This window comes from Coturnix japonica, chromosome 4 (assembly GCF_054131305.1).
Source record: "Coturnix japonica strain WE chromosome 4, WE-NBRP24, whole genome shotgun sequence".
In the NCBI taxonomy this organism is placed as follows: Eukaryota; Metazoa; Chordata; class Aves; order Galliformes; family Phasianidae; genus Coturnix; species Coturnix japonica.
In genome coordinates this window covers 37,444,720-37,458,740 of record NC_140666.1, presented here as the reverse complement: position 1 = coordinate 37,458,740, position 14,021 = coordinate 37,444,720, and the positions used below count along the sequence as shown (strand labels likewise).

The 14,021-nt window shown below is 35.3% G+C and overlaps 1 protein-coding gene across 8 annotated transcripts in view; it reads left to right on the top strand.

Moving 5' to 3' along the window:
* Window positions 1-14,021, top strand: part of IQCM (IQ motif containing M) — a 125,642-nt gene that overhangs the window by 34,142 nt on the left and 77,479 nt on the right. For 7 of the 8 annotated variants that reach the window (XR_014945296.1, XR_014945295.1, XM_085544988.1 and 4 more), the window contains 3 exons: window positions 4,685-4,985; window positions 10,157-10,250; window positions 13,770-13,840. Coding sequence is in view for 6 of the 8 variants with exons in the window: in XM_085544988.1 (XP_085401114.1) it covers window positions 4,685-4,985; window positions 10,157-10,250; window positions 13,770-13,840 (466 nt within the window). In the remaining 2 variants the exon portion in view is untranslated. The remainder of the gene's footprint in view (window positions 1-4,684; window positions 4,986-10,156; window positions 10,251-13,769; window positions 13,841-14,021) is intronic. The other variant, XM_085544989.1, reaches the window with a different exon arrangement.

The following is a 14,021-nucleotide window of genomic DNA, read 5'->3' as shown; positions in this document are numbered from 1 at the left end:
AACCTTCTGAGTCTTCCTTCTGCCTGGTTACCCTATAAAATATATTTTCAAGAGAGACAGAAAATGTTGCAACATCTGCCCCTCAGTAGCAGATGAGGATTCATTTAGGATTTATATCTGTCTGTATGCGCTACCATTGATATCTGGTGCAAGTTACCTTTTCTGTTGCACTGGAATCCAGGAATGCCTCTTTTATTATTTTCAGTGAATTCAAAGCTGGAAGGTACTGTTAAAATAATCTAGACGGGCTTCCTGTGTAACATGGCTGAGGAATTCTTGCACTTTTTAAAATGGTGGGTTTTGCTGCATCTCTCTCACTGATTTAAAAGTCAGTCTGTATCTGAAAATCTTACCACACAGGTACATTCAGACTGTGATTTGTTGCACAGACTTTCTGTTATTACAGTATATTTTCCTTCCTGTGGTAAATAGGAAAATAAAAAGTTGATAGTGGACAGTAGGGTTTACTGTTTGAATCTTTTTTCTTTTTAATGGAGAGCATAACAGTAAGTGCTCTTGGTTTACAAGCAAGTAATTCAGTTTCTACTGATTTCTTCAGAAATATTGTCTGCATGCTGAGCATGTTTCTTGTCCTTGGATTTTTGTTTATTTCTAATGGTATATTTGTTTTAAACAAATAGACAAACAACCCACACTGTCCCCAAAATCCACTACCCCCCACCCCCCAGTGTAGAAACAACCAACCTAAAAACCCCCACACCAGCACTCCTCATCCATTCTGCAGTCCCAAGTAATATTCCCTTTAACCCAATTTAATGTCTTCATGCACTGCTTCATACTCTGAATTTGTTTCACTCTTTATTTGACTGACTAATCCAAATTTATTTCTCCTCTCATTCTTCCCCCCCCCCCCCCCCCCCTTTTTTTAGTGATGAGAAAAAAATGATTCTTCAATGTTTTCAGCTGGTGACTAAATTCATTTTTCAACCCATTCCCAACATGAGTGGTGAAAAGCAACAGCTTTTTCTTAACTCTGCTATTGTCTATTTGCCCTTTTTCCTGGAAATTAACATTACCAGTCCCTTTCAGTCAACAGCAATGATATCTTTTACAATCAGCAATGTTTACATACCATCTATGTATACGACCTCTTTATACGCAGCATATTTGTATTCCTCTAAGCAGCTGAGACTTTCACACTGGCTTCCACACTCTCAGCTGATTTACTTTAGGTTCTCTCATTGTGAGTAAATAATTTTCTGATGCTCTTTTGATGAAAGTAGATATATTAACCTTCTCTTAAATTAGATTTTTTTTTTTTTCTGGTATCAAATAATCTTTTAATTCACTTCTCAATCTTCCATTTTTTAATACATAGCCTTTTTAAATGTACATTCCAGAGTAAATCAAGTATTCCAGCACTGGTGGCATCAGTATGAACATGGAAATAGCGCAAAACATCAACTTCTTTTTAACATTCCTTTACTTTTGTAAGGATCCAATTAATTAATTTAGCAATAGCTTTGCACTGTGCTGACAGTTTCCTACCCACTTTCAGAATCACTTTTTTCCAGTTCCCTCTCCTGTAAATGTGGCCTGCATTCGCTTTGAATGAATTTATGACTTTTTGTTTTTCTTTATTATAATTTGTCTTGTTCAGATGAAGCCACCTAACCATTTGAAACAGATTATTCTGTAGAACACTTGCCTCACTCCACCAATTTTTGCATGCTCTGCAAGTTTTGTCAGCAATTGCTTTGTATTTTCTTCCAGATCATTGAAAATGATACTGATGAATAAGGAGGTAGATACTACCTAGCCTATAAGTACTGTAGTTTGATAGGCAGTCCTCATTAATAGTAGGAGCATAGAATATATTTTCAAAAGTTGTAACTTATTATTTTAAAAGAATTTCTAGTAAGTTGTGCATGAGTTATTGTATTTAATACTATCCATCCCTCACCCCAAGAAATAAGCAAAAATATGACAGATGTAGAAACAAGCCAAATGCTTTAAAGTTTTTGAAGTACTGTATATTAACTAATTTTCTTCTCATGAAAAACTCTAAAGCTTGTAGGCAGAATGCTCAAGATACAATCCTCCATTTCCATAAATACAACTAAACTTTTGGGAAAGATGAGAAAACTGCATTTCACAATTCTTTTTCTTAATAGGAGAATATGTTTTCTATATTATTATTAACATCGTTTTTTTTTCACTCCTTAAAGCCTTTGTCACATAGGTGTATTACTGTAGGGGGCCATCTTATTAGTATGTACAGAATTGCTTCTTTCTACTTTCCTTTTTTGGTGTTTTAGTACCTGAAAAATTGGAGAAGGGCTTCTACAATATGTAGAAATAATTATACTTTGTTGTTAGAACTAGTGTTTGGGATACTCACTCAACTTACCTTTTCTGAGTGTATATTTTTTGTGCTTACAAAATAGTTCAAATGTATTTGCTGAAACTTTCTTCTAATTTTATGCCCACTTCCTCGCTTAATTCTACAACATCTTTCAGCACTATGTCTTTCATGATGAAAGATGGCTGGGGACCTTCTGTCTGTCCATGAGGATCTTTCTCTCTGCATTCTATCCATTGCTGTTATATTGATGACTTATTTTTGACCCATCCCCTGCAGCTATAGGTCTTGATTTTCATCACCCCTTTTCATAGTTCAGATTTGCTACCTCTGAATGCCTCCTTTCAGTTGCTGATTATAACCTCTCAATTATATTAATGTTTCTATTAGTAAATTACACTATTTCTGTTCATTGTCTTTCCTTTCTCTATATTTGAGCTTATTCCCTTTACTTTTGTTTTATATACTTTTGCCTAACAACATCTTAAATACTCTCTACATCTCCTTAATGAAAATTAGTGAGCAATGTTTTTGGGTTTTTTTTGTTTGTTTTTTGTTTTTTTTTTTCTTTTTGCCTTTCCAGTGGCTGACAAGATCATATCCCTGTTGAGATAACTGTACAGGAAACTACTCCTTTTTACATATCCCTTCCAAACCTGGTGTAAAACTAAATCTTTCATGGAAATAATTAATTCATAATGTGCTGCATTTCATTCTTTTTCCCACTCATTTAATGGTGCCTGTCTTGGATTCTAAATGTTTTGAATTTGGAATCTCACATCTGCATAAAAGTTAGGAAAATGGCTAGCCCAGGATACAGGTAATTTTTAGAAAGGATTCTTTTGTGTGATGAAAAATGGATCATAATTGTAAAAAAAACTTAAAATATTACTGCTTGTTGTGCTTAGCACATATAGACAAAAAACTGTTGTCTACCTTCTCCAAACAGTTATAGTGATTTTTATTAAAAAAGGTTACCAAAGGATAAAGTCAACAGGAAAATGGAAAGTCTCTCTTGTAGCATCTGGGGCAGATTGTTGGTTGGAGAAGTAGTCATATGCTTGGAGGGACCTATAACAAATTCAGAATAAGGATAGATCTCATGGGGAAAGTCACAGATAATAAAATGTCGATAGAACTTATTAAAATGTACTGCTTAGTTTTCCATTGCTCATGTCTATTAAATAACTTTCAGTGTTAGGCGAGGGGTACTCCAGACCTAGCTTGGAAAGAAAAGATGTGGTATATTTGCTTGCAGAAGTGTGCCCCACCATATAGAGCATCACAGATGTGGCTTTTGTCAGACTAAAATGAGAGCTGCTGCCCTTCTCCATGCAGGTCTTGTGCTTTCTCCTCTCTTTACTACTATTCCAATAGGAACAGGCTTGGTTGCAGAAGGATATTTTCACCTAGTGCTAGACAACATCAGGCAACATGAATGACACCGCTTTTGTGTTAACACAGTATTACAGTTTATGGTAAAACCTGACTTGGAGTCTAGATGGAAGAGGAACTTTCTAAAATACTATGTACTGACTACTGTAATTAACTTTTGCTGAACTAGTAAAAATGTGTAATGTTCATGTCAGTTCTTCATTGATTTATACCTATGTGAGCATTAGAAAACAGACTAATTTAGTGATCCTTGTTAGAATAGGGACTTGAATTTTTATTTTTTTTCTAGATAAGACAGGAATTGTTCTATTTCATATCTGTGAACTACCAACCATACTTTTAAATGGGATAGAATACTAAGCAGCAGTAACATGTGAAAAATATAATTACAAGTATTTGACTACATTCATGAATGGCATAATGGAGCAGCTGTATTATTAAGTTGTCCTTAAGGAATTAAATTACTCTAATGACAATAAATGGAAATGACTGTTATGTAAATGAAAGCCTATTTGCATGAAATGGGCCAATGGTATGTGACCAGCTGCTAAGTAGGTGTGAAATCTGATCTCAGAGTTCTGGTTCAGGGACAGGGTGGGCTCTTGCCAAAAGTTTTCATATTACAGCACTTAACCTATTTGCAGAGATTTTGGAATCAGGAGATGTTAGTTTATTCAGTTTATTCATTTTTTTCTTTCATATTTTGTATTTAAGAAAAAGTTAGTTATGTTCACTGAAAAAAAAAATAAAAATCAATGGTTTCTCTTAAAAGCAAATAAAACGCAAAAAGTGAAATGATACAGCTTTGCTTTATAAGGGAAATATTGTTTCATGTGTGGCATTTCTGAGATAACTGATAATAATATTTCATTGTTATTTTATATTGGATATTGGAGATAATTCAGAGCAAAAGAAATAGTTCAGGACTATCATCACCTTAATAACATATATCTGCTTTATCAACAGAAATGCAAAGGATCCATATCTTCCCAGAAACTTATTGTACCTTATTGCTGCCGGGGCTCAACTCAGACTCCTCTAAGTGCTGACTCAGTTCTGGAAAATAATTCCAACCCTTGTAACACCAAAACTTCTGGAATGGCAAGACCAAAAAATTTTCAGCAAGATTCTTGGTTAGAAGAACAGTTCTATAAGTTACTGAAAACACCACATTATGAGATATCCAACCCTATGCTTTCTCAGAAGGCTGTCAAAACTTACAAGGCTTATGTCTACTTATCTCCGTGGTGCACTGTGGAAGATGAAGGTAAGAAGTCTTTTCTTTCATATGTCATTTTTAAAACAGGAGGAAGTTCAACAATTCAGTGCTTTCCCATTGCCCACCCTATTTTTTTTTTTTTAAACAAGTCTAACATTTATATTTTTCTGTGTTAGTTAATTTCTGTGTGACTGATAAGCTTCTTTTCAAAATTTGAGCACAGTGTATATGTACTGGTTTGGAAATTACATACTCTAGAAGAGTATACCATGGGAAAAAAACATTGGAGAGTTTGTTTTCTGTTTCTCACAAAAACCCACAAACTTCTGTAGAAAGCAGATATCTGAGTAAAAAATATTAATTATACATAGGGCACAATGAAAGTAACACCTCCTGTTTATTTCCATGGAAACTAAAATACATTCAAAGGGAATGATAACATCAACGGACCAAATTGTCACCTATGAAACACTGTTTTTCAGTGTAGTCACCACCATTAGCTGAGCATGAGCCTACTGAGAAGCTCTTCATGGTGTAACAGTTGTAAATGGCTATTTGGAATGTGGCTTGTCTTTCGTATCACTGTTGCAGCTGCTGAAACACACCATGCACCACCTTACCATGCTTGCATCCACTGTTTGGTCTCCATAAACATTCAGGAAGATTAAATGAATGTCAGTGGGTACCATTTTTCTGCATGGTGGAATTCAGTTACTCACCTTTGCCTCATACACTTCCATGTCAGAAATGATTATTTAGACTGCCCCTCTGTTGCCCTCTATCACACAGCAGCAACATGTTACAGGATGTTGGTAGGAAGGTTCAGTCTCTTCAGCAATACCACCAAAATCTGCCTCTGATGTTGTGTGCTGGCATAATAAAATAGGAGGCTTTACTTTCAGAACAGCCTTCATTTAAAGCCACAATTTTCATCAAAATAATATATTTTCAGCCAGCAGTTTTTTATATTGAATATAAGCCTCATCTCTTTTCTCACGCTGATAATTTAAGTCACTCCAAAGTGGAAGGAAAATGAGGAAGATGTGAAGTGAATCAAGTCTGTCCTGTGAAGTTTGATGGTTTTTTTGTGTTTTTTTTTTTTCTTTTGTGTGTGTGTGTGTGTAAAACCCTAAACTCTCTGTCAGATGGGTATGTATTTCCCACACACTTTTGCCTTCATTTTTACTTTGAAGGTTGAAGCTTTGTGTGTTGTGAAGAACGTTGTAATGGGCATATGTAGAAACATTTCCAGCTTTTTCAGACCTAGCCAGCTGATAAGTTTAGCAACTGTCACTGGTTCTACTTGAGGTACCATAAATCTCATGCAGGTCTATAAAGAGCTGCTCTGAAGGAAAATATCTGTACATCTGATTTTTCCTTTTATGTTTGTGCTGCTCAACATTGGGTAAACTGCTCTTGGCAAAAATAGTTTCAAGCTCTACTCCTTTGGCCTTGTCAAGTATTTATTTAGAGATAAAAGGATGAAACCACTAAGCACTGCAAGTTATAAACCAAATCTAGCTTCCTGACATCCTTAACCTTTGGACTTTTATCTGTGTTCTGTGCAGGCTACCCAAGTCTTGCAATATCATGGACTCTGGTAAATTCTGAGGGGGAAGAAAAAAATCTCCTTGTTGTTTTGATAAGAATGTTGAGGAAGTCTACTTGGCAGTTCTGATGCCCTAAAAATTGGTTTCTACATTCAGATTTGTTGTTTACTCTTATAAAATTCCTATTAAGATAGTAATTTGGGTAGATTTCACCTCATTTCAAGTGCTCTGAATCAAGCAGCTTCTCAATAAATGTCTTCCTAGATATTTGGTTAAACAAACTTATTTATCTAAATTTATATGTTTGTGACACTAGATTACAGTTGCCAAAGTGAGCAGGGTTATTGGGTTGTATCTCTTTCAATATTTTCGTCATTTGAGAGCCATTTCGCCTGGGATACAAAGATAGGGTAGCATGAGCTTAACTCTAGTAGCACACTGTAGTAAACTTCCATTCTCAGCATGAAATCCTTGTTTGCATGTGTTGTAGTCTTGAGCTGACACTAAAATGATCTCAGGAAAAGGTTGGTCTTCTAATAAATAGGATCTTTTGAGTGCATTTGCTCTCATAGGTGACTAGTTCAGTAGACTAAATGCAATTATTAATCAGAGAAGGACTGGTACATCACGTATCAGTAGTCTCATATTCTTTGCTATGTTTATAAAACTGCCCAAATTTTTTTATACAAAATTTTCCCTGAAATAACCAGTCTCATAACTTTCAGAACCTTCAGAAGTCACTTTTTTATTTTTATTTTTAATTTTTGTGAAATTAGATCTCCTGAGCCTCCCATGGTATCATCAGAAACAAGTAACACATTAGCATTGTACTTTTTAAACTACATAAATAGAGGTAAGCAGATTTATTCATTTCAGTCCCTGGTATTTGCAGTCTTTCAGAGTGTTCTTCTCCTCATTAAGTATTTTTGAATACACTGTTGTTTTTTTTCCTAAATGTAAGTGGTAAAGGAAAGTGTCCCAGGCATGTAATTTCAGTACTATCTTCTTCCCTTATGACTCATAACTGCTGAAATCAACACAACTTGGGAGGTGCTTAGGAACTTCAGTACCTCTTTAATGTTTTCAAATAGTAACATCTGTGCATGTTTATGCATGCACTGCTTTAGAGTTAATCTTAGCCAATGTTTCCAAGTGTTGAATTGTTGTACTTTTAGAAAGTCCCCGTGCATTGTAAGAGAATTATCGTTATTGAATATTTCATTGAGCAGAACAACAGTAATGATGCAAAACCAGATCTGTTTTTATCAGAACTATGCTTTTGTGTTTAGAAAATGTATTCTGAGGTAACTGGTATGAATTTTCTTTTCCTTGAGTCACCAACAGCCCCTTCCTTTTACTTTCTTCCATAATTAAGGGACATTAATGACTCTGGCTTTGAACACCTCTGGATGTTATTGCAGACCCATTTATTTTAGCCTGCTATCTAGCAGAATAGCTGGCTGACGGGAAAAGAGATGCAGAGGTGGAGAAGGCAGAGAAGTAAAGAAAAAGTTTGGCTTGAAGTCATTCAGTGAAAAAAGTACAGTGGATTCAGAGAACAGTAATGACCTAAAAGACCAATGCTTTAGGAAACAGCTGAGAGGGAATCCAAGTCAGGGGAAGAATCCAACCATTCTGCTTTTGTTAATGTGAACATGTTTTGTATAGGGGCTAGATGGGAGAAATATCCAAAATAACTATTATGCATAGTCTTGATATAACTTGTCATCACTTGACGCTGTATCCTTTGCACTGCTGTCAGCACAGTTGATCTTTGGACAAACGATACAGTGAGCAACTTTTCAGAAATTTCATGAATTTACAGTCTGGCAAGACTGTTTTTGTATTCTAGACAAGCAGCAATTATACCAGATCATTTTTTTGGAATCCTATCAAGGTAATTATCTGTTGTTGGAACTCCATCAACATCTTCCTTTACATCTTTATATAGTGTATTCTAAGCTTTGTGGCATCTAGGTATAGCAAATAAATGAGCTGTCTTTCAAAGCTCAAAGCACTGATAAAACTGTGAAGTATGAAATGAAAGTGCCAAAGTGTCAGAAAGATGTTGCAAATCTGCGTGCAAGGAGGAAAGACTATATCAGTTGAAAAAGCACTAATATTGTCTTCTCATAGAAGATATGTACCTGGCATTCAGAACAGTAGTTCTGCATGCTGGGCAAGTTGAAAGATGTACTATAAAGCCTTTTTGTGTACTTTACATATATTGAAATCTTGAAAGCTTTATACCAAGCAGATAATTTTTCTGCTTGTGTTCTATATTTGAAATTAATATTTTCTGTGGAACTATCGCAACTAATGATATATTAATAGTCAGAAGAACAAAAAGACTGAAAGTTGTACAACTAAGAGGAGTGATTCTAAGGCAAACATTACATAGTTTGTAAAAATGCATAATTGTATTGAACACAAAACTAGGAAAATACCAAAAATACAGAGAAGGCCAAAAATACAGAGACAGCTTAAATCCCTTCATGGAGTATGTGAATTTGCAGTGCTGAAACAGAAAGATCCATTATAGCTCTCTTAAATCAACACACACATTTAAAATGCAGAAAAGGAATGATCTTGGAAATCAGAGTGATACATCATAAAGTACAGAAAGATTGGTGGAAACTTGTACTTCTGAATAGGTGCATCTCAAGATGTATGTGCTATTCCTCTGGATTTGGCACTCCACCTACTGGAGATCCATTATTTGGTGGTAAATTTTGCTCTCATACTTTAGTATGGGAAGTCTGCAGGGGAATGTCACCGGGCTAATTGCAGTTGTTGTTACTGAGTGGAAGCTGCATGTGCTGCATTTTATCTTCTGCAGTGGGGTGAGAAGGGCTCATAGGATCTGTCGGTATAGACTGACTTTTGAATCCCACTTTATTATTTATTTGTGCATTTTATTTCTCTGAAATTTATGGATGTTTGCAAAACAAAGATGTAAAAGTTCCATTTGCTGGTGTTGAATTGGTACAGTGGAGCATAGTGCAGTGAGCATCCTCAGTTCTATCTTGCCTGTAATGCACCGTGGTATGTTTGTGTGGGTGCATAAAACAAAAAGTTTCCAAATGTATCTGCTTTTGAGTGAACACAGCACAAAATGTAAAGCAGTCCACAATATTGAAAAAGAGTTGTTAATCTGAGGAAGGAAATGCCTAGGGAAAGTATTCTTTTATTTTATTTTATTTAAAGGAAGATTTCTGGAGGGAGAATACAACTGAGGGAGAAAGAAACAATACTTGTAAAATGCACATATTTGAAGTATATTGAATGTTTATGCTTTATTTGGCTCTTTTAAAACAATTGCTATATGTATACATTCCTCACTAGATCTTTTCTAAAGTGGTTTTTATGCTTAAAAGTGTTTTAGCTTTCACCAGGCTTGTGAATATAAAACAGAGCTTCATGGAGTGTGTGGTCCACTTCCATAATGGTTTGGACCCCAAAATTAATTGCAGAGTGACACTGGAGAGAATGTCTGTTTGCAGGATGTGCATATGTTTGTAGTTTCCCTGAGAAGTTTCTCATACTCTTTCTTGTTAAACAAAACAAAAAACAGAATGATTTGTTATTTTTCTCTAGGGCTTTCTATGCTCGTACATATGTGAATGCATATATTAAAAATTGTTAATATACTGCTTACCTTTTTCACAGAGAAAATAAGTGTAGCTGAGTTGTTGTCTGGGATTGACTTGCTGTGTAGATCTCAGAAGAATGAGGAAAAAAAGGAGAAATTTTCCTATCTCAGGTAAGATCTGGTAGAACTGACTGAACTATTGTCTTCATTCTGAAATACAAATAAAGTTTACCTTGTCTTTTTACATATTATATGTTACACTTAATGTAAATTTTATACCATAAATTCTTTGAGACATTGTAGAGTTCAGTAAGACCTAAGAAAAATGTTCAGTAGTTTGATTGCTTTGTTTATTTTTAAGGAACTCAATGGTGCCTTGTGAATATAATGAATTCCAAGATCTCACAGAAAATGTAGGATAAGCTTTTTCCATTGGTACACTTCTAAAACTCCAGTTGCTAGAGTAAGAGATGCTCAAAAAAATTTAAATTTTTAAATATACTTGCTAAAATGATTTTATTATTATTATTTTTTCTTATGGATTCTAGTAATCAAACTCATATTTAAATCTTAAAGTCCAGGATGAGGCCACGTAACAAAACTGTACTGAAATATATTTAAACTTTATTTACACCTCATTCTTAGCATACCGACTTTGCCATTTCCTTTTTAAAATGTCAGTTAAGTGGAATGGTGAACATTTGCAGCAGCTGAAGAACTGGCTCTGCTCTCAGAAATGAACTTTTTTCTTCATTCTCTTCTAATCTATTGGCACAGCATAATCATTCCATGGTACATTTTTCCCTTGTGGCAGCACCACCTCTCCTGAACATGCATAGACGTGGGCTGCACAGGTAGTAACTGCATTGATAAGTATTTGCTCCTCAAAGCTGCAGCCCCTGTGCTCTAATGTGTGTGAGCACATACCCACTCACTAACGCGCATAATGGAGCACACTCTCACCCATTATGGGTATTTATTTGCACTTGTGATGGATACTTTGTAAGCTGAAACTTCTCAAAAGTTGCTTTATGCTTTTGATGATTTAAAGATTTCTCAGACTTCCTTTTTATCATTTCAAACACCTTTCTAATAATAATGCCTCAAAATTGTTGACAATTCCTTTTATCATCTGAATTCTAGCACTTTAAGGAGTGTTCTTAGCAAAACATTTTCAGTTTCAATTTGAGATTGAAATATTGGTGGTAGTCTTAGAAACTTAGCATTTTGTCTGTTTAGCAGTGCAATTATGTTTGCCTTGGAATGAGCACAGTGGAAATAGCTGCCCACAGAAAACACTTCAGCTTTATCAGTGGTCTTTGACTGCTTCTTTCCCCAAATCTCAAAGGGAGAGAGGATTACAGCTTTTGGAAGACTTCCATCCTATAGGAACAAGCCTCATATAGTTACTGAAATGTTTATCTGATAATTTTGCAGGATTTCTACAGTCTGCTATTCCTTTGCTCCCAATCACTTCTTGTGTGCATCTAGGTAGAAAGAAGTAATGTCACAGTGTGTAGAGGAGATTGGCAATAATAAATAAAAAAAGGCCACTAAAAAGCAGAAAAAGAAGTGGAAGGATTGTCATGAGCAAATGGATACTACACTGAGGTTGAATCCTGAATGTTTGGACTTCCCATTTTTTGACAACTTCATGTGTAGCTCTATATTGTGAAAACATGTGTCAGGCAATGTCACTTTACTGCAGATTCTTGTGTACGCCTGCTACCTTGTTCCATAATTGTGGCTACATTTACATCTTCTAATGTATTTTCTAAGTGATGATGGTAACATTAACTAGCTACTTTTAAGGTACACATGGCAGTTGTATTTATTGAAGTGTAGAGAACTGGCAGAAAATAAAATTGGTATTGCCCCATCATCATCAGTAGTATGTGAACTCTGAACTGAAAATCAATGGGTAATTCTACTTGGAATTTGTCTTTTGCCTTCTCTTGCACGAGGCTCTTAAGATTCTTCTGCACAGTAGGACAGCTCAATGAGTCTCCCAAAGTTCTTCTGAATTTATGTATGGTTCCAGTGGTTACACTCCCAAGAAAATTAACTTATATCTGTACTTCTGATTTCATTTGGTATTGCTTTCAGCACACTATCTTTTCAGACTGATTATCTCAGGTAACCACGTTTGTGGTTATTTGATCAGCATCCTGATAATTCCTGAAGTGCATTATAAAAGAAAATCCGTGCTGTATGATACATATGAGGTGGTCTTTATTTTTTGAAAGTGTAACATTATCTCAGTGATATAGCAAAATTAGGCACTATGCTACTGGTTAATAGCAGTGTTCTTGGTGGCTGTCAAAAGGGAATGGGATTGAAAAAAAGCTGAACACCTTTAAAACCACTGAAAGCTTTGAACCTTTAGAAGTAGATTTTTCTGTGTATCGTTCTTAATATCAAGGCATAGGGTGTGCGACTTTGGCTATACATTTTAAAAAAGGAAGTTTATATGATAGCATGCTTAATTGCCAAACCCATCTGCATACATGCGTTATGATAATGATTTCCTTTCCATGAGTTTTCTATTCCTCTTTCACTACTATCTGGATCTGTGGTTGCACAACAGGTATGGAAAAGCTCTACTGAAGTTTTAAAAGCATTTGATATTACTGTTGACTATGACAGTTCTTGATAACTTCATTGCAAGCCAGAGCTGAAACTTAGATGTGTTTATCCCATGGAAGCTCCTGGGCTGCTTCTTATTTCACAACAGTTCTAGAAACTAACAATGGGAACAGACTTACTCACTAGTCTGAATATGCTTTCTGTGCCCAGCGTATATATAACATTTCTATATTTAATGGAGCCCAAAAGCCCAATCTCCCTGACTAAACAAAAATTTAGCAATTTAGTGAAAGGCACTCATGAACATGAAGTAGTTCTTATGAACACGTATCAGTTTTCAGTAATTGATTTTTTGATAGAAAGTACTAAGTATCTTTGAAATTATTCACCCCAACTACATACCATGTTGTTTTGATGGTAGGATAAATGAAACATCTGGAACTGCTGTAATTATTCTGTAGAGCAGTCTGTGAACAGCTGAGCAGACAGATTGGCATGGTTACGAAGAAACAAGGTCCAGGGAAGTCAGATCCCACTCATCCAAAAGTGAATGGAGCTTCACAGAAGTTTTCCTTGTCTCAATGATGCCTACTATTAATGTATCATACACAGCATATCTGTAGGCAATGCCACTTGCCCACATTTTACCAATATAGACAAATTTTGTATTTTCCAGTGCCACTGTAGGAGGTATTTGTTTACTTTCATTCTTTGACTTCTGTATTTGCGATCACAGTGAGTGCCAGTTAATTAGTCACGATGACAGAAGTCAGTCTGTGAAGAGCTAGAATAAAACTGTCAATTTATTTTCTATTATTATAAAGCAGTTTTTACATTGCAATGGCTTATAAGCACATCTGAAACGAATAGCTAACTTAGAAATTAGTCTCTCGAATTAGCAGGTACCCAGCCCAAAAGCTATTGTTCATTCAATTGTTCATTCACTTAGTCTTTTATTTTAAGTGTTTAAAAACATATTTCAAAGTAATATATTACACAATATGAGAGTTTAGCTTACAATAAAGTCTTGTAGAAATACAGATGATTAAGTTTTGCGTTGTTGTTGTTTTCTTTTCTGTTTTGTTTTGTTTTGTTTTCCTAAAGCAAATCCCTGGATTTACCTATTTCTTCTCCTGGGCCGGGTGATATTCCTGGGTTTCAGATCACACACAAAGGTAAAGAGGAGTAAGACCTGTTCTGGTTTAGAGAGTAGATATAATCTGATTAGTCTATGCAGAGTACTAGAAAAGATAACTGGAGTTTTTTTGAGGGACAGTTGTGGAGTATATTCTTTCCTAGTGTTCTTCAAATCTGAAAATGTTTAAAACATTGATGCTAGACAAATGTGCCTTTTTT